This window comes from Sinocyclocheilus grahami, unplaced genomic scaffold, assembly GCF_001515645.1.
Source record: "Sinocyclocheilus grahami isolate Dianchi unplaced genomic scaffold, SAMN03320097.WGS_v1.1 scaffold47.1, whole genome shotgun sequence".
NCBI classification, from domain to species: Eukaryota; Metazoa; Chordata; class Actinopteri; order Cypriniformes; family Cyprinidae; genus Sinocyclocheilus; species Sinocyclocheilus grahami.
The window spans coordinates 1,729,464-1,746,878 of NW_015505226.1; the positions used below are offsets into that span (position 1 = coordinate 1,729,464).

The following is a 17,415-nucleotide window of genomic DNA, read 5'->3' on the forward strand; positions in this document are numbered from 1 at the left end:
GTTCTCATGCGCTTGTGATGCCTGCCTGCCCCCGTGACAAATCCCTGACGCCTTCATCCGGGACTCTGCCATCAGAACACTCTCCAACATGGCGGCGTCAGGTGAGAATAATGCGCTCTCGTGCTCGGCCTTCATTTGTGGGCTTCTTTGCGAAAACGCCTCTAAACAAGTTTGTAAAACCCTCTTGGTTTCAAACGTAATGGTTATAGCATTCACTGTGTGGCATGGCACTGCTAAATATACTGAGAAAATATTCTGAAAGCATGAAGGATTAGTTGTATTGGGGAAGTCATATGCGCAAATGAATTAGCCAGTTTGCTAGCGGCCAAATCATGTGCCTCGCCTGTCTTGTTATCTTCTGGAGTTTTAGAACGGAAAGATTTCGCACACGGATGTTCGGGTATTTTAATATACGCGGAAGTTTATAAGGTTAATTCACGTAAAGTTGTGATATTATGGTAAATTATAGCGCCTGAAGTTCAGAACGGTGCTAATAACCCGTGCTTGGCGCGCATGCGCAGTACGATCCAGAGGAGGGACCGGAGAGGTGACCACGTGCTTGGATCCGTGGACATAGAGCTGAAATAGACTTTCTCTCGTCGTTTTTGACAGAACAGCGGTTGGGTTGGTGATTTATATTTATTTGAATGACTTGTTTTTTTTTTATATGTGTATTATGTGATCACCAAAAAGATTTGTTCACGGATTCATTCAGTACAGTTACGTCGTTTTTTTGTGTCGAGTCATTGAATCATTTTCTAATTCATTCGATTAAAATCGAGTCATTCATGACCAAAACATCTCGTATTATCTTATACTAAAACTTATGTTCTGTAAAGACACTTCAGGAAGAGAGTTTAATTGTCCCAAAAAATAATACCGCAGTAAGTTAACGAGTGTTTCAAATGTTTGTATAACCAGCCAGATGTACAGCACTTATGTAAGTACAGCTCTTATCTTCTTGAGTGGGGAAAGACTGAATTATCTGAAACGGTTTGTTAATGTTACATCTGAATGGCGTTTAAAATCAGTAGTACCATTTAAAGTGTGCTTCTGAGCTTTTTCATGCTGGTCCAGTTAAAGCATATAACGTTACAAGTTCTTGAGGAAAACAAACGTAATGGGAATGTGCCTTATGTCACCCTTTTTTCCACATTGCATAGTGTTGGAAAGGCATCTTTTGCACAAGGTGTGACATTGCTCACTGGTGTGAAAGCTATTAGTGTATATTATGGGTTTTGCAATTTAATGAAGGGTGTGAAGAGGTTTTACCTGAAAATCCTCTACAAGTGTAGTGACATTTCACTTCTAAAGCAAGCAGATTTTAGTGAATAAACAAATAATGTGGTGATGTCTTTTGAATAAGCCTATCTTTTTTTTTTTTTTTTTTTTTTTTTTTTTTTTTTTTTTTGCATAGTCATGCTTTGTCTGTATCTGTGCCACTATGTGTCCCAGCTAGGGTGGGAACGTTAAAATGTTCTTCTTATTCTGAATGTTAATGGTGGCATGAAATGAAAATTCACCCTATCTGTTTTCTAAATGCATATTATTAATCTTACTTTAAATATTTCATCTGTGCATATGTTTCTTTGTTTTGATCTCATAATTCTTAATCAAAGTGTCATAAATTTGACCTGTTCTTTTGGTGTAATGACAGATTTCTCTCTGGTGATGACTTTTCCAGTCATTTTGTTCATTTAAAGAATACATTTGGCCATAATTTACTCACCCTCAAGTTGTTATAAACCTATATGAGTTTCTTTGTTCTGTTGAACACCAAAGAAAATGTTTTGATGACTGTTGGTAATCAAGCACTTGATGGTAGCCATTGACTTCTATAGTATTTTTTCTCCATACTATGGAAGTCAATGGCTACCGTCATCTGTTTGGTTCAACATATTTATCAAATAATGAAATACTTCAGTTATGGCATTCTCATAGCATGTGTTTTTTGTTCTTTAGCTAAGAAGAAGAATAAGAAGGGGAAGACCCTGACCCTAAATGACTTCCTTGCGAATGATGGCAGTGGCAGCGTACCCCCCAGTTACCCCAGCACAAAAGCCACCAGCTGGGCAGACGAGACCGATGACTTGGATGGTGATGGTGAGTGAAGGCTGGAACGCATTATGGATGTCTTAATTTCTCCTGAAAATCTCCTGAATCTTCTCCTTTTTGACAAGTGCTTCTCATTACAAGTAAGGGAAGATTGTTGGTGCATGTTGCATTCCCAAATGCATATTAACGTGCCTCAAATTCAGATGCAGCGATGGAGTTTGTGTGGAGCAGCACTTACTGCAATTAATTATGCAGTCCTAATGTGAAGCTAAAAAATTTAGTTTGTACCAGTCATAGACTACGCAATTTTCTGTGAAATCTTGTAAACTCCAACTGGCTAAAATCTGCTGGCTCTGACTTTTGACAACTAGTGCTGACTCCTCCAGACTGTAAAGCGGGGCAAAAATATTGTCAAAATTCATGTCTTAAGAAGACAAAATGCTACCGTTAGTCTGATGTATTTTAGGATCCAGGCATTGAAATCATATTCTGTGGTGGTCAAGTTCTATTCTCCTTCTCTTTAGTCTCAACTTCCTGGCATACTGTGGAGGATACGTATCGAGCTCCTCCCATCGATCGCTCCATCCTGCCAACTGCGCCTCGTGCAGCACGGGAACCAAACATTGACCGCTCTCGGCTGCCACGCAGTCCACCCTACACCGCCTTCCTTGGTAACCTTCCTTACGACGTCAGCGAGGAATCCATCAAAGACTTCTTCAGGGGCCTTGCGGTCAGTGGGGATCTGTATGTTTAGAAACAGGATGTCTAGATAATACACTTACATTCTGAGTCTTTCATAGCAGGAAATACTTCTCTTAGCTGCTTGACAAATGCAGGTTGTGTATAACTGGATGTGTTTTGTGTATATTCTCAGATCAGTGCAGTACGTTTGCCACGGGAGCCTAATAACCCAGAGAGGCTTAAGGGTTTTGGTTATGCAGAATTTGATGATGTTGAATCATTCTTTCGTGCTCTCAGTCTAAATGAAGAGGTTGGTAGTCAGTAAAATACTGACCTCGGAGCATTGCCTTTGTTTTCTATTTTGAGTTTACATTGCATTAAATTTGTGTAGAATCTTGGGAACAGGCGGATCCGGGTGGATATTGCAGATCAATCCAATGACAAAGGTGAACTGATGATATACATGATTTCTTTGTCTCTTGACTAAATTTATAATTTTATATTTTTAATTATTATAATTAATATTTTCTTATATTTCTTCCAGAGAGGGATAGTGGGTCAATGATGGGGCGAGACAGGGATAGAGGTCGTGGGATGGACAGTGGCCCTGATAAGACCGATTCTGATTGGAGGGCACGGCCAAGCGGGGACCTGGATGATGGCCCACGCAGAGACGACGGATACGGTGACAGTAAGTTAAACCGATGCAAACTCTGTATCATGCTTAAACCAGTGTTAATTTTGACTGCAAATTTGGATTTAAAGGGGGGGGTCTAATGCTATTTCATGCATGTTGAGTTATTTACACTGTTAAAGAGTTGGATTCTCATGCTAAACATGGCCAAAGTTTCAAAAAACGATATGAATGTAGAACAGAGTATTTCTGTGTCAAATATACTCCTTCCGGTTTCGGAGAGTTTTTTTTTCTCGAGCTTGGCTCTTCGTGACGTAATGAAGGGTGGAACTCCTTGTATGGGCATTTCTCCTGGAAGAGCACGTCCGCGCACACACATTGATCAGAGCAAGAGCTCACCATTCAACGCGCTTCATTCAGCTGCACTGAACGGGACTCGCTCGAGAAGAATGTCTCCAAAGAAGTGTGTTTTTGGCTGTAAGGGAAAGATAACCTTGTTCAGCTTACCAAAGAACCCAGCGTTACGTGAACAGTGGATGCAGTTTGTTTTTCCGGGGCAGCAACAAAGTTTTGCAAGTGTGTTTGTTGATGAACGTTTAATAAACTGCCCAGTTTGTAGGGTTGTGTACTGAAACTCGGTGGCTATATGGCACCGGTACCTATGTAACCGGTATGTACTAGAACCGAATCAGAACGCAGATTTCAGTGCCACTTAAATGCCTGAGCGATCGGTTGAAACATTTGTCCTGGTTCTCCGAAATGGACGTAAGAAGCATTGGTGTCGCTAGTTCATTTTTAGCGAGGCTATAGCGATTAGCTCCATAAACTACACAAATCCGTGATCGCCTCTGAGTCAGTCCACTTTAAATTTCATATGAAATCGGCTTTGTCTCCTCCCCGTCTTTCAGCGCGCTCTTCAATCCACAGACCGTGGTGGCGCAGCGCGAGCGGACTCAGAAACAGAGGACACAACGTGTGTGTTTATCGATAGATTGTTATAATATCTGTATCTGTGCAGTTCTTTGTCATAAATACAGTTTATAAAAGGTCATGAGGGAGTAATCGGTTTCCCATCTACTGTATCACACCACAGCCGTTTCCTCCAGCGAAAATCTAGCCCTTAACACATATGAACGCATACCATATAAAGCAATCATGTTGCTATTTTCATTTGAAAATTTTATATTTAATATAAAACCTATTACAGTACATGTGGCATACCATACCGTCATTCACAGAACTGATTAAAGACAACAGTTAAACAGAGAGCACTGTCAGTTCACTCATTTTAACTAAATATCAGAGTGATTGACAGAGATACAGTAGAAACATTGTGTGGTTTTGCATTAAATATTGTTTTGTATTAAATAATGACCCAGATCGTGAAATACATTTATTAGTCTTAGAGTAAGAGAAGCACAACTTGGGAAATGAGAGCATCCTAGGAGAATGTGAATGCTATGTATATTTTAAAATGTTCTTTAATGTTATCCATGGTTTTTTCCTTTTTTTTGGCTCTTTTTTTTTGTTTAAAGTATCGGTTCAGGTACCGTTTTAAAAGTATCGATTTGTCACCGGTATCGTAAAAAACCCAATCGATACCCAACCCTACCAGTCAAAATGTCTGTGTTTTGTTGGTAATCGGGCAAGTGCTCGTCACTCTTTAGCTCCGCACGCGGTGCTCCTCCAGGAGCTCTGCTATTTTTGGAGAGAATCGGAAAGCTGTATGTTTCTTTTATAAATACGATAAAACTAAAGACTCTTTGGAGCTATGAACAATGCTATACTACTCTATAGGTACTCAAGATCAACATGAGATTGGGTGAAACTGTGCGTGTTATGCCCCCTTTAACTTTAGTCATAGTTTTTTGACAAGATTAAATGAATATATTACCAAAAAATTTTAATTACCCCATGATTTACTCACCCTCAAGCCATCCTAGGTGTATATAACAACTTTCAGACAAATACAATCGAAGTTATATTAAAATGTCCAGGCTCTTCCAAGCTTTATAATTGCAGTGAATGGGGGTCGAGATTTTGAAGCCCAAAAAAGTGCGTCCATCCATCATAAAAAGTACTTCACATCAGAGGTGGGGGACTCGAGTCACATGACTTGACTCGAGTCAGACTTAAAGGGTTAGTTCACCCAAAAATGAAAATTAGGCTGCGTTTTACTCACCCCCGAGGCATCCTAAGTGTATATGACTTTCTTCTTTCAGACGAATCCAGTCGGAGTTATATAAAAAATTGTCTTTGATCTTTCAAGCTCTATCATTGCAGTCAGCGGGTGTTGCATTGCTTCAGTCCAAAAGAAATTAAATAAAAAGCACCCATGCATAAAAAAAAAGGGTCTCACACGGCTCCGGGGGGGTGAACAAAGGCCTCCTTTAGCGAATCGATGCATTTTTGCATTAAAAATATCCATATTCAAAACGTAATAATCACTTTAATCTAGCTTGCGCCAGCAGTTGTACACCGAAGCAGTTCCGGGAGCATGACGTATGAGGTCAGCGTTGCGCATTCGCTGGTGAGTCTCGTGAAAACCAACATTTGTTTACAGGATCAAAGGAAGCAAAGTTTTTTTACTTTAGCAAGTAAAGAACTAGGTCTCCTCTTGGCTTATATCGAAATCCTCTGACATTCTTCTTTACAAATCCTCGTTTTGTGAACACATCGATTCGCTACAGAAGGCCTTTGTACACCCCCCGGAGCCGTGTGAGACACTTTTTTTTTTTTTTTTTTTTATGCATGGGGGCTTTTTTTTTCAGGTCTTTTGGACTGAAGCAATGCAACACCCGCTGACTGCAATGATAGAGCTTGAAAGATCAAAGACAATTTTTAATATAACTCCGACTGGATTCGTCTGAAAGAAGAAAGTCATATACACCTAGGATGCCTCGGGGGTGAGTAAAACACAGCCTAATTTTTATTTTTGGGTGAACTAACCATTTAAGTCTCAAATTTTAGGAGTTGAGACTTGCTTGGCGAATATTCATAAAAGACTTCACTTGACTTTGACTTGATAGTCATGACTTGACTCGGACTTGAGTTAAATGACTCTAAATAACTTGTCTTTCGTTCAATAAATATGTTTGTTTTTGAACGCACCACAACCTAACCAAGTGACGCAGCAGGCAAGCAGAGAGAGCTAACGTAAGAGTGTGGACAGTGTTGCCAATTTAGGGACTTTGTCGCTAGATTTAGCGACTTTTCAGACCCCTTTAGCGACTTTTTTTCCAAAAAAGCGCCTAGTAACAAATCTAGCGACTTCTTGGACAAACCTTATTTAGTTTCTGAGACCCGCTGGTACTGCCGCACGAGCGCAAGGTTTTGTTTTCCCAGCGCGTACGCACCTCTCTCTGCGTCTGCGCTGTTCAGCGAGAGGCTGAGAGAAGCAGCGCTTTCAGTTAAAAAATATATTCTGTCACTTCGAACTCTATTTTACACGCAAATATAGCTGAAATCACAGCACAGCCAATGACTTTATCTTATGTGTATTTGATTTCATTAGACGACGTCGTGATGATGAATCAGGATTTTAGTGCAGATTAACATCTAAGGGGAGAGAGAGCTAGTTATGTAGTCTTAATGGGCCGCGTTTCAGTTTCTTTCATATTCATCACGTTGTCTTACAACAGAAACAGAAAACTATACCAGTGAAAACAGTTTTATTGTGAATTTGACTGCATTAAAATACAGTTTGTGAACACGATCAAATTTAATTTTTTGCAAGTGCAATGCAGTGCAAAAAAAAGCTGACATTTCATTATAAAGGGTGAATAACCATTTACAATAATGGTTATTCACCCTTTATAATGAAATGTCAGCTTTTTTTTGGCAATAGCATTTAGTATATGCATGTGTACAGCATCTAATAATTGGTCTTCAGTGTTAATCTGAGTGAAAAGCTTATAGATAGTTAATGGGGATGCACATTAATATATTGTATACGCATACACACACACACACACACACACACAGAAAGATAAAATCATACAGACTTGTGAACCCAACCATGCATACTCAAACAAACAAAACAACAACAAAAAAACTCAAACTTGCGAGCACAACCATGTTCATGCAAACCATACATGCACACACATTCACTCACAAATATTAATTAATCACACTCACTCAAATCACCTCTCTCACTCACTCTCTCTCTCTCCCTCTCTCACACACACACACACACACACACAGATTAATAATGTACATTATAAACAGGTGCAAGGTTTGTGTGATTCAATTATTCATATTTTTTTTTCTTGTTGTTATTCTTTTGGTAAAAAGTAAGGATCTAACTTAAGGATGTGTTCATGTCCCATAAAGGTGATGCCTGTTTCAAGAATGCCATTTGGTGGCATAGAAACCATTATACTTGAATTATTTAATACTTTTTCATGGTCTTCTGCAATGTTTGAGGCGTATTGGAAAAAGCTGTATCTAAATACTTTTCATGCTTTTATGTTGGACTAATTTCATTTACATTTTTAGGCTATGTAGTTTTCATTTTTATTTATTTTTAGATTTTTATTGTATTAACAAATCTTGCTGTATGTGGACAACTTTTGAGTAGAAATGCATATTGCAATTTTTGTTGTTGCAAATAAAGCTCCCATAGTCCATACCTACTGTAGTTTTAAGTTATTTTAATATATAAATTCAGTTAAATCATCAAACATTTGTATGACTTGACAGTGACTTGCTTGACCCAAGCTACGACTTGACTTGAATTGCTTGACATAAAGCAGTGACTTGACTTGCTTGATTCTCACAAAAATTGACTTGGACTTGCTTGAGACTTGAAGGTTAAGACTTACTTGTGACTTGCACATGTGTGACTTACTCCCACCTCTGCTTCACATGGCTTCAGGGTGTTAATAAAGGCCTTCTGAAGCAAAGCAATGCATTTGTGTATGACAAATATCCATATTTAAAACTTTATAAATGGTAATCTCTAGCTTCCGCTCACTGTTGTACGCATGTTCACGAGAGAGTGGCGTTCCAGTGGATGACGTAGGTGTAGCGTAAGCTCTAGTGAAATGCCTTGTGGTATTTTTTTGCAGGGTCACGTGACCGCTATGACTCGGACCGATTCAGAGAAGCTCCAAGACGTGATGATCGTTTTGACAGCGGTCGAGATCGCTTCAGTGGAAGAGATCGCTTTGACGACCGAGACCGAAGGGATCGCTACGATGACAAAGGTAGCAGAGACTTTGATCGTGGAGGTTTGTAGTGTTTCATCCATTTTTCCGCTTATTCCACAAAACATTGCTTAATTTTTCATATGATGCCCAAATTGAATGCAAATGGTAGTGCAAATTAATTTCTCTTTGAGGTTCTGTGTTTTTGGTGTGTTGTTATTTAATGTTTGCTTTGTAAGTAATGCTATGGTTGTGATTGTCTTAGGTTATGACTCACGTGGTGGACGACGAGGATTCAGCAGTGGCTTCAGGCGAGACGATGGAGATCGCTATGGAGATCGAGAAGAGCGTTCAGACAAGAGGGATGATGGACGAGATGAAAGGGGTACATGCGAAAATTTTAAGGCAGAAATTACACACTTCAGGTTTAAAGATACATGTTTAATATCAGGAATGTTGTCACTAATCATATGAGATTTTCCATTCCAGCCCCGCTACAGAGGCCCAAGTTAAACCTGAAGCCACGGAGCATCCCAAAAGAGGAGGAACAGAGTGGAAGCTTGTCCCCGCAGAGTGATACGGCTAATTCCAGCAGGGCTTCCTCTATATTTGGGGCAGCCAAACCTGTGGACACGGCTGCCAAGGAAAGAGAGGTGGAGGAGAGGCTAAAGAAAGAACAAGAACGACTGCAGAAACAATTGGAGGAGGACAAGATAAGGGCCTCTGATAGACGACCACGAGACCGGTGAGAATGGGTGAATAGATGGGTTGATGTAAAAGCACTTTTCTAAACTACTTGGGGAAAGATGGTCTGTGGTGTGAAAATAGCCTAAAAGTGAATCTCATTGGGATCTTGGGGAGGGTTGAAATGGAATACAGCTCGGGAACATCTGGAGTCTCAGAAAAAGTAACTTTAAAAAATTGTGATCAGAGTATTTATAGACTTTGTGCTTGAATTTGTCTTTTTCTTTTTCTTCAGAGACTTGAGTTGGAGGAATGAAGAGCCATCTAAAGAGCGTCGACACACAGGAAGTGAATCCTCGCAACCTAAAGGTAATACATTTATGCATGTGTTTTAACTCTTACTCTTTATTTTTGAGGCCACTGAAATGAGGCCAGAATCAGTTTATCATTTAGAATCATTTAAGGGTTCCCGTAGTACACTTAATTTCCTTTCCGAACACGGAATTGGGATGCGGCAGATTGCAGAGGGTATTTGGGGGGGGGGGGAACGATGCCGGCTCAACATCATGATGTCTGTCAGCCATCGGCGATGGACGATGGCATCGTCTATCGGCCCAACCCTATAATAGATGTAAACAATCTGTTATAGTCGTAAAGAAACCTTGTAGAAGGGCTGTATTAGCTTTATACTACGGGCTGTTGATGCTTGAATCTGATTGGCTGATGAACGTTCTAAGGCGTGCAATTATTTTCAGGGAAACGCACGGCGAAAGTAGTTCCAGGAAGGTCTTAATCGCATTACATGTCCAGATCACTTCGCCAAATGATTTCAGTTATTTCAAATAACATATTCTCTTTGAGAATGACAGATCGTGTTTGACGCAGTGTTAACTAAAACTAATTTAAAAAAAATGTGTTAATTAAAATAAAGCTAATGTAAAATATAAATATTAGATGAAAAAACTAAAATGAACATTAGAAATGTTTCCTTGGAAACTGAAATGTTTAAGTTGAAGTACTTAAATTACTTTAATACTAAAATTAATATACACTAAAGCTAAATAGAAATATTTGAAAGAACAAAAACTAATAAAAATGTTTAAAGTACATGAAAGTGCTGAACCTTTAAATAAAATTTAAATGAAAATTGAAAATGTACAAATAGAATTTAGTTCAAAATATTAATAAATACTGTATTGTATTGACTGTATTGACAGTAGAAATACAGCCATTTAAACTTTTTTATCTCAAGCAAATATGCTTACAAAAGAAGATCCTGCCAGTAGTTAACAAAGTGTTAGATAAGTACTTCTGTATCTGTGATGTTCAGGATCTAGGTGTCAAGATGGTGAACATTCAGAGAATGAAGTCTTCAGTGGACAGGAGGATGAGCCGAACTCTCCATCATGTCCATCACCCTCTTCCAATCAGGGAGCGCTCCCACTGAAAGTTATGCCGGCTCCTCCACCTAAAGAAAACGCCTGGGCCAAACGCAGCACAGGGGGTGGTGCTAATGAGAAGGAAGGACCACCCTCAGCTGCCCCTAGTAACAAAACCGCTCTTAAACCCAGCAGGTGTGATTTCCCTCACAAATGATGGAAATACAAATATAAAAAACACAAGTAACACTAATGCGCTTTTTGTTTTTCTCCATCACTTTTTCTCTAGGTCAGCAGAAGAGAGAGTATTGGACAAAGGTTAAAAGTCTCCACATTAAAACTTCAAAAGAGTCGAAAAAATCTTATGAATATATACCGTTTCCTCACTTGTTCGTTGTTCTGTTTGCTAGATGAAAACCGGGTTGATGGCATTCGAAAGGATAAAATTGTGCCTCAGGGAGGTGGAGGAGGAGTTGGAGTTGGAAGAGGAGGGGGTCGGGGACGAGGAGTTGACTGCCCAAACAAAGAGAAACTGATAGAACCTGCAGACAGGCGAGGCATTCTTCATTAATGTGAATTTGTCTTGTACTGTATACATTTGTGTACTGTATAAATTTACACAACTCCATAGACATCACATTGACTGAAGAGCAGTATCTGAATCTGAAATATAGTTAAAGGAAAAGAATGCTAGACTTTTCTGTATATTGAAAGTAAATTGGAACTGCTAAGCTCTAAAACTGACTTTAAAATAGTCCATACAACTAGCATTTTATTACAAATGAAGCTGTAAAGAAAAAATATTTTTTCATCATGATATTCATTTGCCATTACTGGGGATGGAAATGCTTTCCACGTGTTTGTAAGACCTTGAGAATAAATGTAAACCCTAACTTGTTTCTTCACAGTTAAACTCCACAGAGTGGCTATCTTTTAATTTAGGGCCCCATGAAATCCATTTAAGTTTTCCCAAATTACGTGTTTTGTCTAATGAAATGAATTAATAAAACTTTAACCATTTAATCAATCTTTTAAAGTGTAATCCAGTGAAAATAACAGTTAATTTATTATAAAGCATTGCATTTTAATTTTTTGTCAAATAAGATGTTACACAACAGAACTGTATAAATTAAAACATGGATGAAAGAATATCTTGGTTAAATTATTCTTAAAAAATATTAATATGGGAAGTACATTTTAGTATGCAATAGTAAAATATTTCTGTAATTTCTTCAAGTTAAACTGAACAATGGCGGGTTGTAATGAAGGTCTTCGAGTTTCAGTTTGTATTTGATAGTAGTTTTTCTCAAATTAAACTGTAAAGATCAAGAAGTGACTCAGAGCAGGTCTGGAGATTAATTTCATGTGTTCATCATGTCCTCATTGAGACGCAGACACACAGAACCAGCAAACTTGTTAGCAACATACTGACTGGCTGTTGTCACGTTTTTTTCTGCTGTGTGATAGGCTGTTAGATTAATCCATATCAAGTAAGAATGTGCAGAGCTTATTATCACTAACGTAACATACATTTTATCATGATCTCTATTAGAGATGCACCGATTGACTAGCCAGTGATCGGAATCGGCCAATTTTTCGCGTGTCCGGCCGGTCATTCTCGTGTCTTGCCGATTCCGAGCAGATCCTTTTATTGCCAGCGGCGCTGGTGTACCGACGAAACACGCTACCTATCAGATTGTGCTACCAAAAATATATTTGCATTGTTTTAAGGGTTTTGTTCATGCAAACAAAAATGAATGAGAAACAGAGCCTACTTTTTTTTTTCCATTGCGTGTGTTTATCTAGGCTGAGAGGAGAACGATCACATGAGCTCTACAGTCTTCTTTCCTATTGGCTGTCGCTTCCGAAAGTCGCTCTTCATTTGCATAAAGTTGAAGGATTCTGAACTTTGTCGAGTCGCTGGACACGCCCCATCCGTCTCCAACGGCCACTGTCGCACTTGTTGCCGGAAATCGCCAGCTCTCCATTGAAATGAATGGGATCGTGTCGCTTGTAGTGTGAACGGGGCTTGAGTGTGTGAGAGACAGAACACACAAAGTAACTCACAGAAATGTATAGATGCATACTGTGGTAGAAAAAAATATTTACAAAATATGATTTAGGTAAGCAACTTTATACGGCCATGATGTTTCCTCGAATATCAATATCAACACGACTGCAATGTTACACTGAATTTATACAATAGTAGTTCAATAAACAAGAAGTTAAAATTAAGTGACTTAGATTTTAGACAAAATATTGACTTTTTGCTCAACTTCGCTGATGAAAATAGTTCCATAAAAGCCACTGTTGTCTCCGAGCAACACGCATCGTGTTTCGTTACTGAATGAATCCACGTTTTTGAATGAGTCAGTTTTGCAACATTGCATTTTTTCAACATTTATTTGTATGTTTATAAAATATGTAAAACATTAATCTTATAAAATTATTTATGCATTTGAAATTTTACAGTGTGAATGCATTTATGGCACCTCAGCTTCATCAAACTGTGTAAATGCATCTAATGCCACTTCAGATGCAGCTTCTGTTTCCTCAGCAGTGGAAAGATGGAGTTTGTTAATACTGATTTCATTTGAATGGTAACAACTCTACAGTTTCTTTATTTCAGTATTATTCTAACTGAATTAATTGAAACAAAGTAAGATTTTGATGTGAAATATGACACATTTAATAAGGTCGGGGGGGAAAAATGACCATTTATAAACACAGTGGGAAATTACATCTGTTTTGTTACATACAGCAACGCATTTTAAGTTAACTATTTCTTCCTCTTTCCAGTCACAGAGCACTTTAATTTGAGAGTTGTTTAAGTGAGAGAAAATATGTAACTTAGTCCAGATTGGGGGAATTGTAATCTTTAATAATTTATTTTATGTAAATAATTTTTGCATTGAAATTTGCATAGATTTTTGTTTGTATATGCTGTCAATTATAGTTCTTAGAAAGAAAATCGGAATCTGCAAAAATCGGTATCGGCACGTCGCACTTTCAAAAAAATCGGAATCGGCCTAGAAAATTGCAATCGGTGCATCTCTAATCTCTATAATAGTTTATCTATTCTTAAACCCTGTCATGTATTTTAATTGACAGGAAGGAGGTCGGACAGGAACAAGATCCCAGAATAGCCTCGGAACCAAAGAAATATGAGGAGAGCGCTCCTCCTGTGAGTACTTTATCTGGTCCTGACCCCTCGATGAGTAGACATAGTCTACATTACAAGAAAAATTAGACCCCAAATATGATCGATTGTAGAAACCTACAAATTAGTGCAGTTGTTCAGCCCACTGTTGTGTAGGACTTGTGGGAACTACTAATTCAGTGAGAAATACTGGGAAATTATTTTCTTGATGCCGCTATGTCTTGCTCATCACAAACATTAAGGTTATAAACTTTCTTTTTGTCCCTACAGCAATTCAGCTCTGCAAGTAAGTATGCTGCCCTACTAATGGATGGAGACCAGGGAGAAGATGATGGAGAGGAATGAACAATTAGGAAGGATCAACTAACTACAGAAACAGAGTACAGAAGATAAAGAGCAACTGAACGATCAAATGAGGGGTTAAATTAGAGCTCATGCTGAGGGAGTGGCTTAAGGGATGATAGCTAAGGTACTCACAATGTTGTTCTCTGTCACGTTTATGGAAATGTATACAGGTATTCCTAAAACTGGCCCATTTTAATTAAAAATAAAATAAAACAAATCAGTGCAGTACGTAGATAAATGCATTCATGCATGTAGACATTTGAAAATCATTGTTAATTTGAAAGTCATTGTTATAATAAAAAATATAAGATACTGCAACTTGTCTCTGAATTCCTTTTTTGGTTAATTCAGTCAGCAATTGCAGTATGATGCATAGTAGGTTTTTTATGGATCTTATTTAACTGTTCACTCATAATGCTCCGTTGTGTTGGAATGCCATAAACCATGGTGCATTTTTGTTGAAACAGGCCTAATGTATCTAATCTCCCACTGAAGAGTTCATGGTTAGCAGAGACAGCAGAAACGCCCTCAAAACTGAGGCGTATGCCATAGGATAGGCTTTCCACTTAAATCCTTTAAATGCTTGAGATTGAAACTCAAGGTTTCTGCTTATTTTGTTCATCTCAAACCTGTGTAGCATAATGTTCTCAAAGGGCATGATAGTGAACTCCCTCAAAGTGTTCTCAAACCAATGTAATTGTCCAACACACTGAGGCTGTGCTGATCCTTCCAGTCCCTTGGTGACTGAGTATTGAAAAGCTGTCCAAGACCCTTAATCCTTTTCCTTCCCAAGGACTATATTATTAAGTAATCAAAAAAATCTGACTGCATGAAAATCCACAGTTGGACTGCAGTGGCTGTATATGTGCCACAAGAAAACTGGTTTTGTTACATTTTGGAGCTGTTTTCTCTTAAATTTTGGATGATTTTGAGCTTTGTGCTTCTCGAGGTGTTTTTCACATAACTGCTTTATTGGAAGGATTTTACGGCCATTCTAGACTGGGGGCTTTGTTGCATTCTTTGTCATTTTTTTTTTTTTTTGAAAGAGAAAAGTTGCATGATCTGGCATTTTCTCATAATATCCTTCGTACTCGGATGAACTCTGTTGCATTCCGTTTAATGAGTGCATTGACAATGTGTCCACACATGGAAATACTGCAGTTCAGTGACAAATTAAAAACAGTTTCTGGTTTAGTGATGAATCAGATTTGATGAGCGTAATATTATGTCATCCCTGATGGCTTTTATAAACAAGCCATGGCTCTGTGGTCTGCCATTATGGTTTCTTTTAGGGCAGAAAATAATGTTTTCTTGACTTCTAGTTAATGGCTAATGAAAAACAAAAGTTGACTCTAATGATAAAAATTACACCACCAAGTATAATACCTATTTGCGTCTACACCAACACACAACCAGCACCACTTTAAATGCGATGGATTCTGATTGGCTGTTTTTGTTTGTCAACTGGAAAAAAGAACGTTCTGAAACGATTTCGTTACTATATGTTGTTATCGTTATAGTTATCATCCCTTATCCTCATACATGAGAACTAAAACTGTATAATTGTTCTTGGTGTGAACGGGAGTTAATTTACAGATTTAAGGTATGTAAATAGTGCAATTTATCTGAATAATTTTCATAGAGATTAATTGCGACACATTCACACCAAAAACGATAATTAATTATTAAACGATTACTATTTCAGCGTTTACTCCAAAGGAAGATAACGTTCCGTTTATGAAGCACTGCCACTTAAAATCCTGAACGGTCGGGTGGATTATGATTGGCTGTCAGAATGTTTTAATCATTCAGCTGTAAAGAAAAAAAAGAAAGAAAATAATTCTGAACATATGTGTCCATATCGTTATGGCTGTGGTGTGAAGTTCCCTATCCTCATACAATTAGACCTACTATTAAAACTTTATAGTTAGCATAGTTATCATCCTTAGTGTAAACAGGCTTTCAGACAAATAAAGTACTTGTAGTACAAGAATGGGATGATAATAGGCCATTTGGTACACGCAATGAATATGCCATGATACTAAGAATACGATGGAATTTAATGCATCCTAGAACATTTTGGTATTTGGAAGTACTTTTAATTAGATTGGTAATGTTTTTTTTTTTAGCGTTTTATTTTTTACCAACCGACAGCAGTGAGACATCTTGGGCGTAAGAAACAAAAAGCAGAATTGGGGTATGTGAAGCTGCAGTCCTGTGTGTTTTCAGCCTCTAGTGACAGATGCAGTGCTTTGTGTGTTTAGAGTTGTTTTCTGCTGTGTCAGGTGCATGTACGTGTTGTTTCTGTTGTCTGTAGAATGACAGTTGGTGCTAAATGGAGGTCTGTGGACACGGAACCTACTAGAGCAACCTTAAAAGCAACCAAAAATCATTTATGAATTGGTGGCTCTTGTTAATTTTGTTTGCTTGTTTTTTAATCTCTTAGCTTTGTTATTTCACTTAGTTTTGTGTGTGCAAATGTGTAAAAACAGTCCTTGTAGTCATAAGATGAGGTCATGAAGTTCTTATAACCTCATCTTATGACTACATGGACTGTTTTTAAATTCTGCATTATGTGTGTATGATAATTATGCAGTAATTGAATTAATTTGAAATGCAGTATCACTTCAGAATGCTAAAGTGAAAAGTGAGTGATGTGACATGTGGCCAAGTATGGAGACCCATACTAGGAATTAGTGCTCTGCATTTAACCCATCCTAAGTGCACACACACAGCAGTGAACACACATCCAGAGCAGTGGGCAGCCATTTATGATGCGGCGCCCGGGGAGCAGTTGGGGGTTCGGTGCCTTGCTCAAGGGCACCTCAGTCGTGGTATTGAAGGTGGGAGAGAGCGCTGTACATTCACTCCCCCCACCTACAATCCCTGCTGGTACAAGACTCGAACCCGCAACCTTTGGGTTATGAGTCCGACTCTCTAACCATTAGGCCACGACTTCCCCCTACTACATACTATACTGTAATGACATCATGAATATTATTGACATAAACCTGGTTAAAGCAATCTACTTTCAATTGTAGTGAATTGTAGTTTGTTTTTGATTTTGACACACTTTTGCAGTAGATATTTTGAGAAAAGTAGCTATGCAATAAATGGGAGAGGGGAATGTTAAACAAACATTTACTTAAATGAATATCTTCAACAAGATGATTCAGAAGACGCAAGATCGGTCATGTAACCTTCATTAACATAATTGCAAATCAAATTATATCTCAAAAGTGAAATGCTTGTTTTTCTACCTCAAAATTTTGTTGTGCTACAAACCTTTTATATTTTTTGACAGTCTTACAACTTCTGCTGTTGCCTCAG

At 38.2% G+C, this 17,415-nt stretch overlaps 1 protein-coding gene across 3 annotated transcripts; it reads left to right on the forward strand.

Moving 5' to 3' along the window:
• LOC107582715 (eukaryotic translation initiation factor 4B-like) lies at positions 1–14,400 on the forward strand. 3 transcript variants are annotated; one of them, XM_016268657.1, is made up of 15 exons: positions 5–101; positions 1,963–2,103; positions 2,580–2,785; positions 2,930–3,046; positions 3,128–3,182; positions 3,281–3,427; positions 8,440–8,577; positions 8,783–8,902; positions 9,007–9,262; positions 9,497–9,570; positions 10,532–10,775; positions 10,870–10,898; positions 10,991–11,132; positions 13,692–13,764; positions 14,011–14,400. In XM_016268657.1, the coding sequence occupies exons 1-15, from the start codon at positions 89–91 to the stop codon at positions 14,083–14,085; spliced, it is 1,830 nt and encodes a 609-aa protein (XP_016124143.1). In that variant the 5' UTR covers positions 5–88; the 3' UTR covers positions 14,086–14,400. The 3 variants fall into 3 exon arrangements, with proteins under 3 accessions (XP_016124144.1, XP_016124143.1, XP_016124142.1); XM_016268656.1 differs by having other exon boundaries at positions 7–101; positions 8,440–8,601; XM_016268658.1 differs by lacking the exon at positions 13,692–13,764 and having other exon boundaries at positions 1–101; positions 8,440–8,601.
• Positions 14,401–17,415: the final 3,015 nt, after the last annotated feature.

Excerpts from the sequence above, each read along its gene's own strand:
- LOC107582715 (XM_016268656.1), top strand. Across the intron at positions 3,183-3,280 it reads AGATCAATCCAATGACAAAG|AGAGGGATAGTGGGTCAATG; the intron begins GTGAACTGATGA and ends TATTTCTTCCAG. Across the intron at positions 11,133-13,691 it reads CTGATAGAACCTGCAGACAG|GAAGGAGGTCGGACAGGAAC; the intron begins GCGAGGCATTCT and ends TTTAATTGACAG.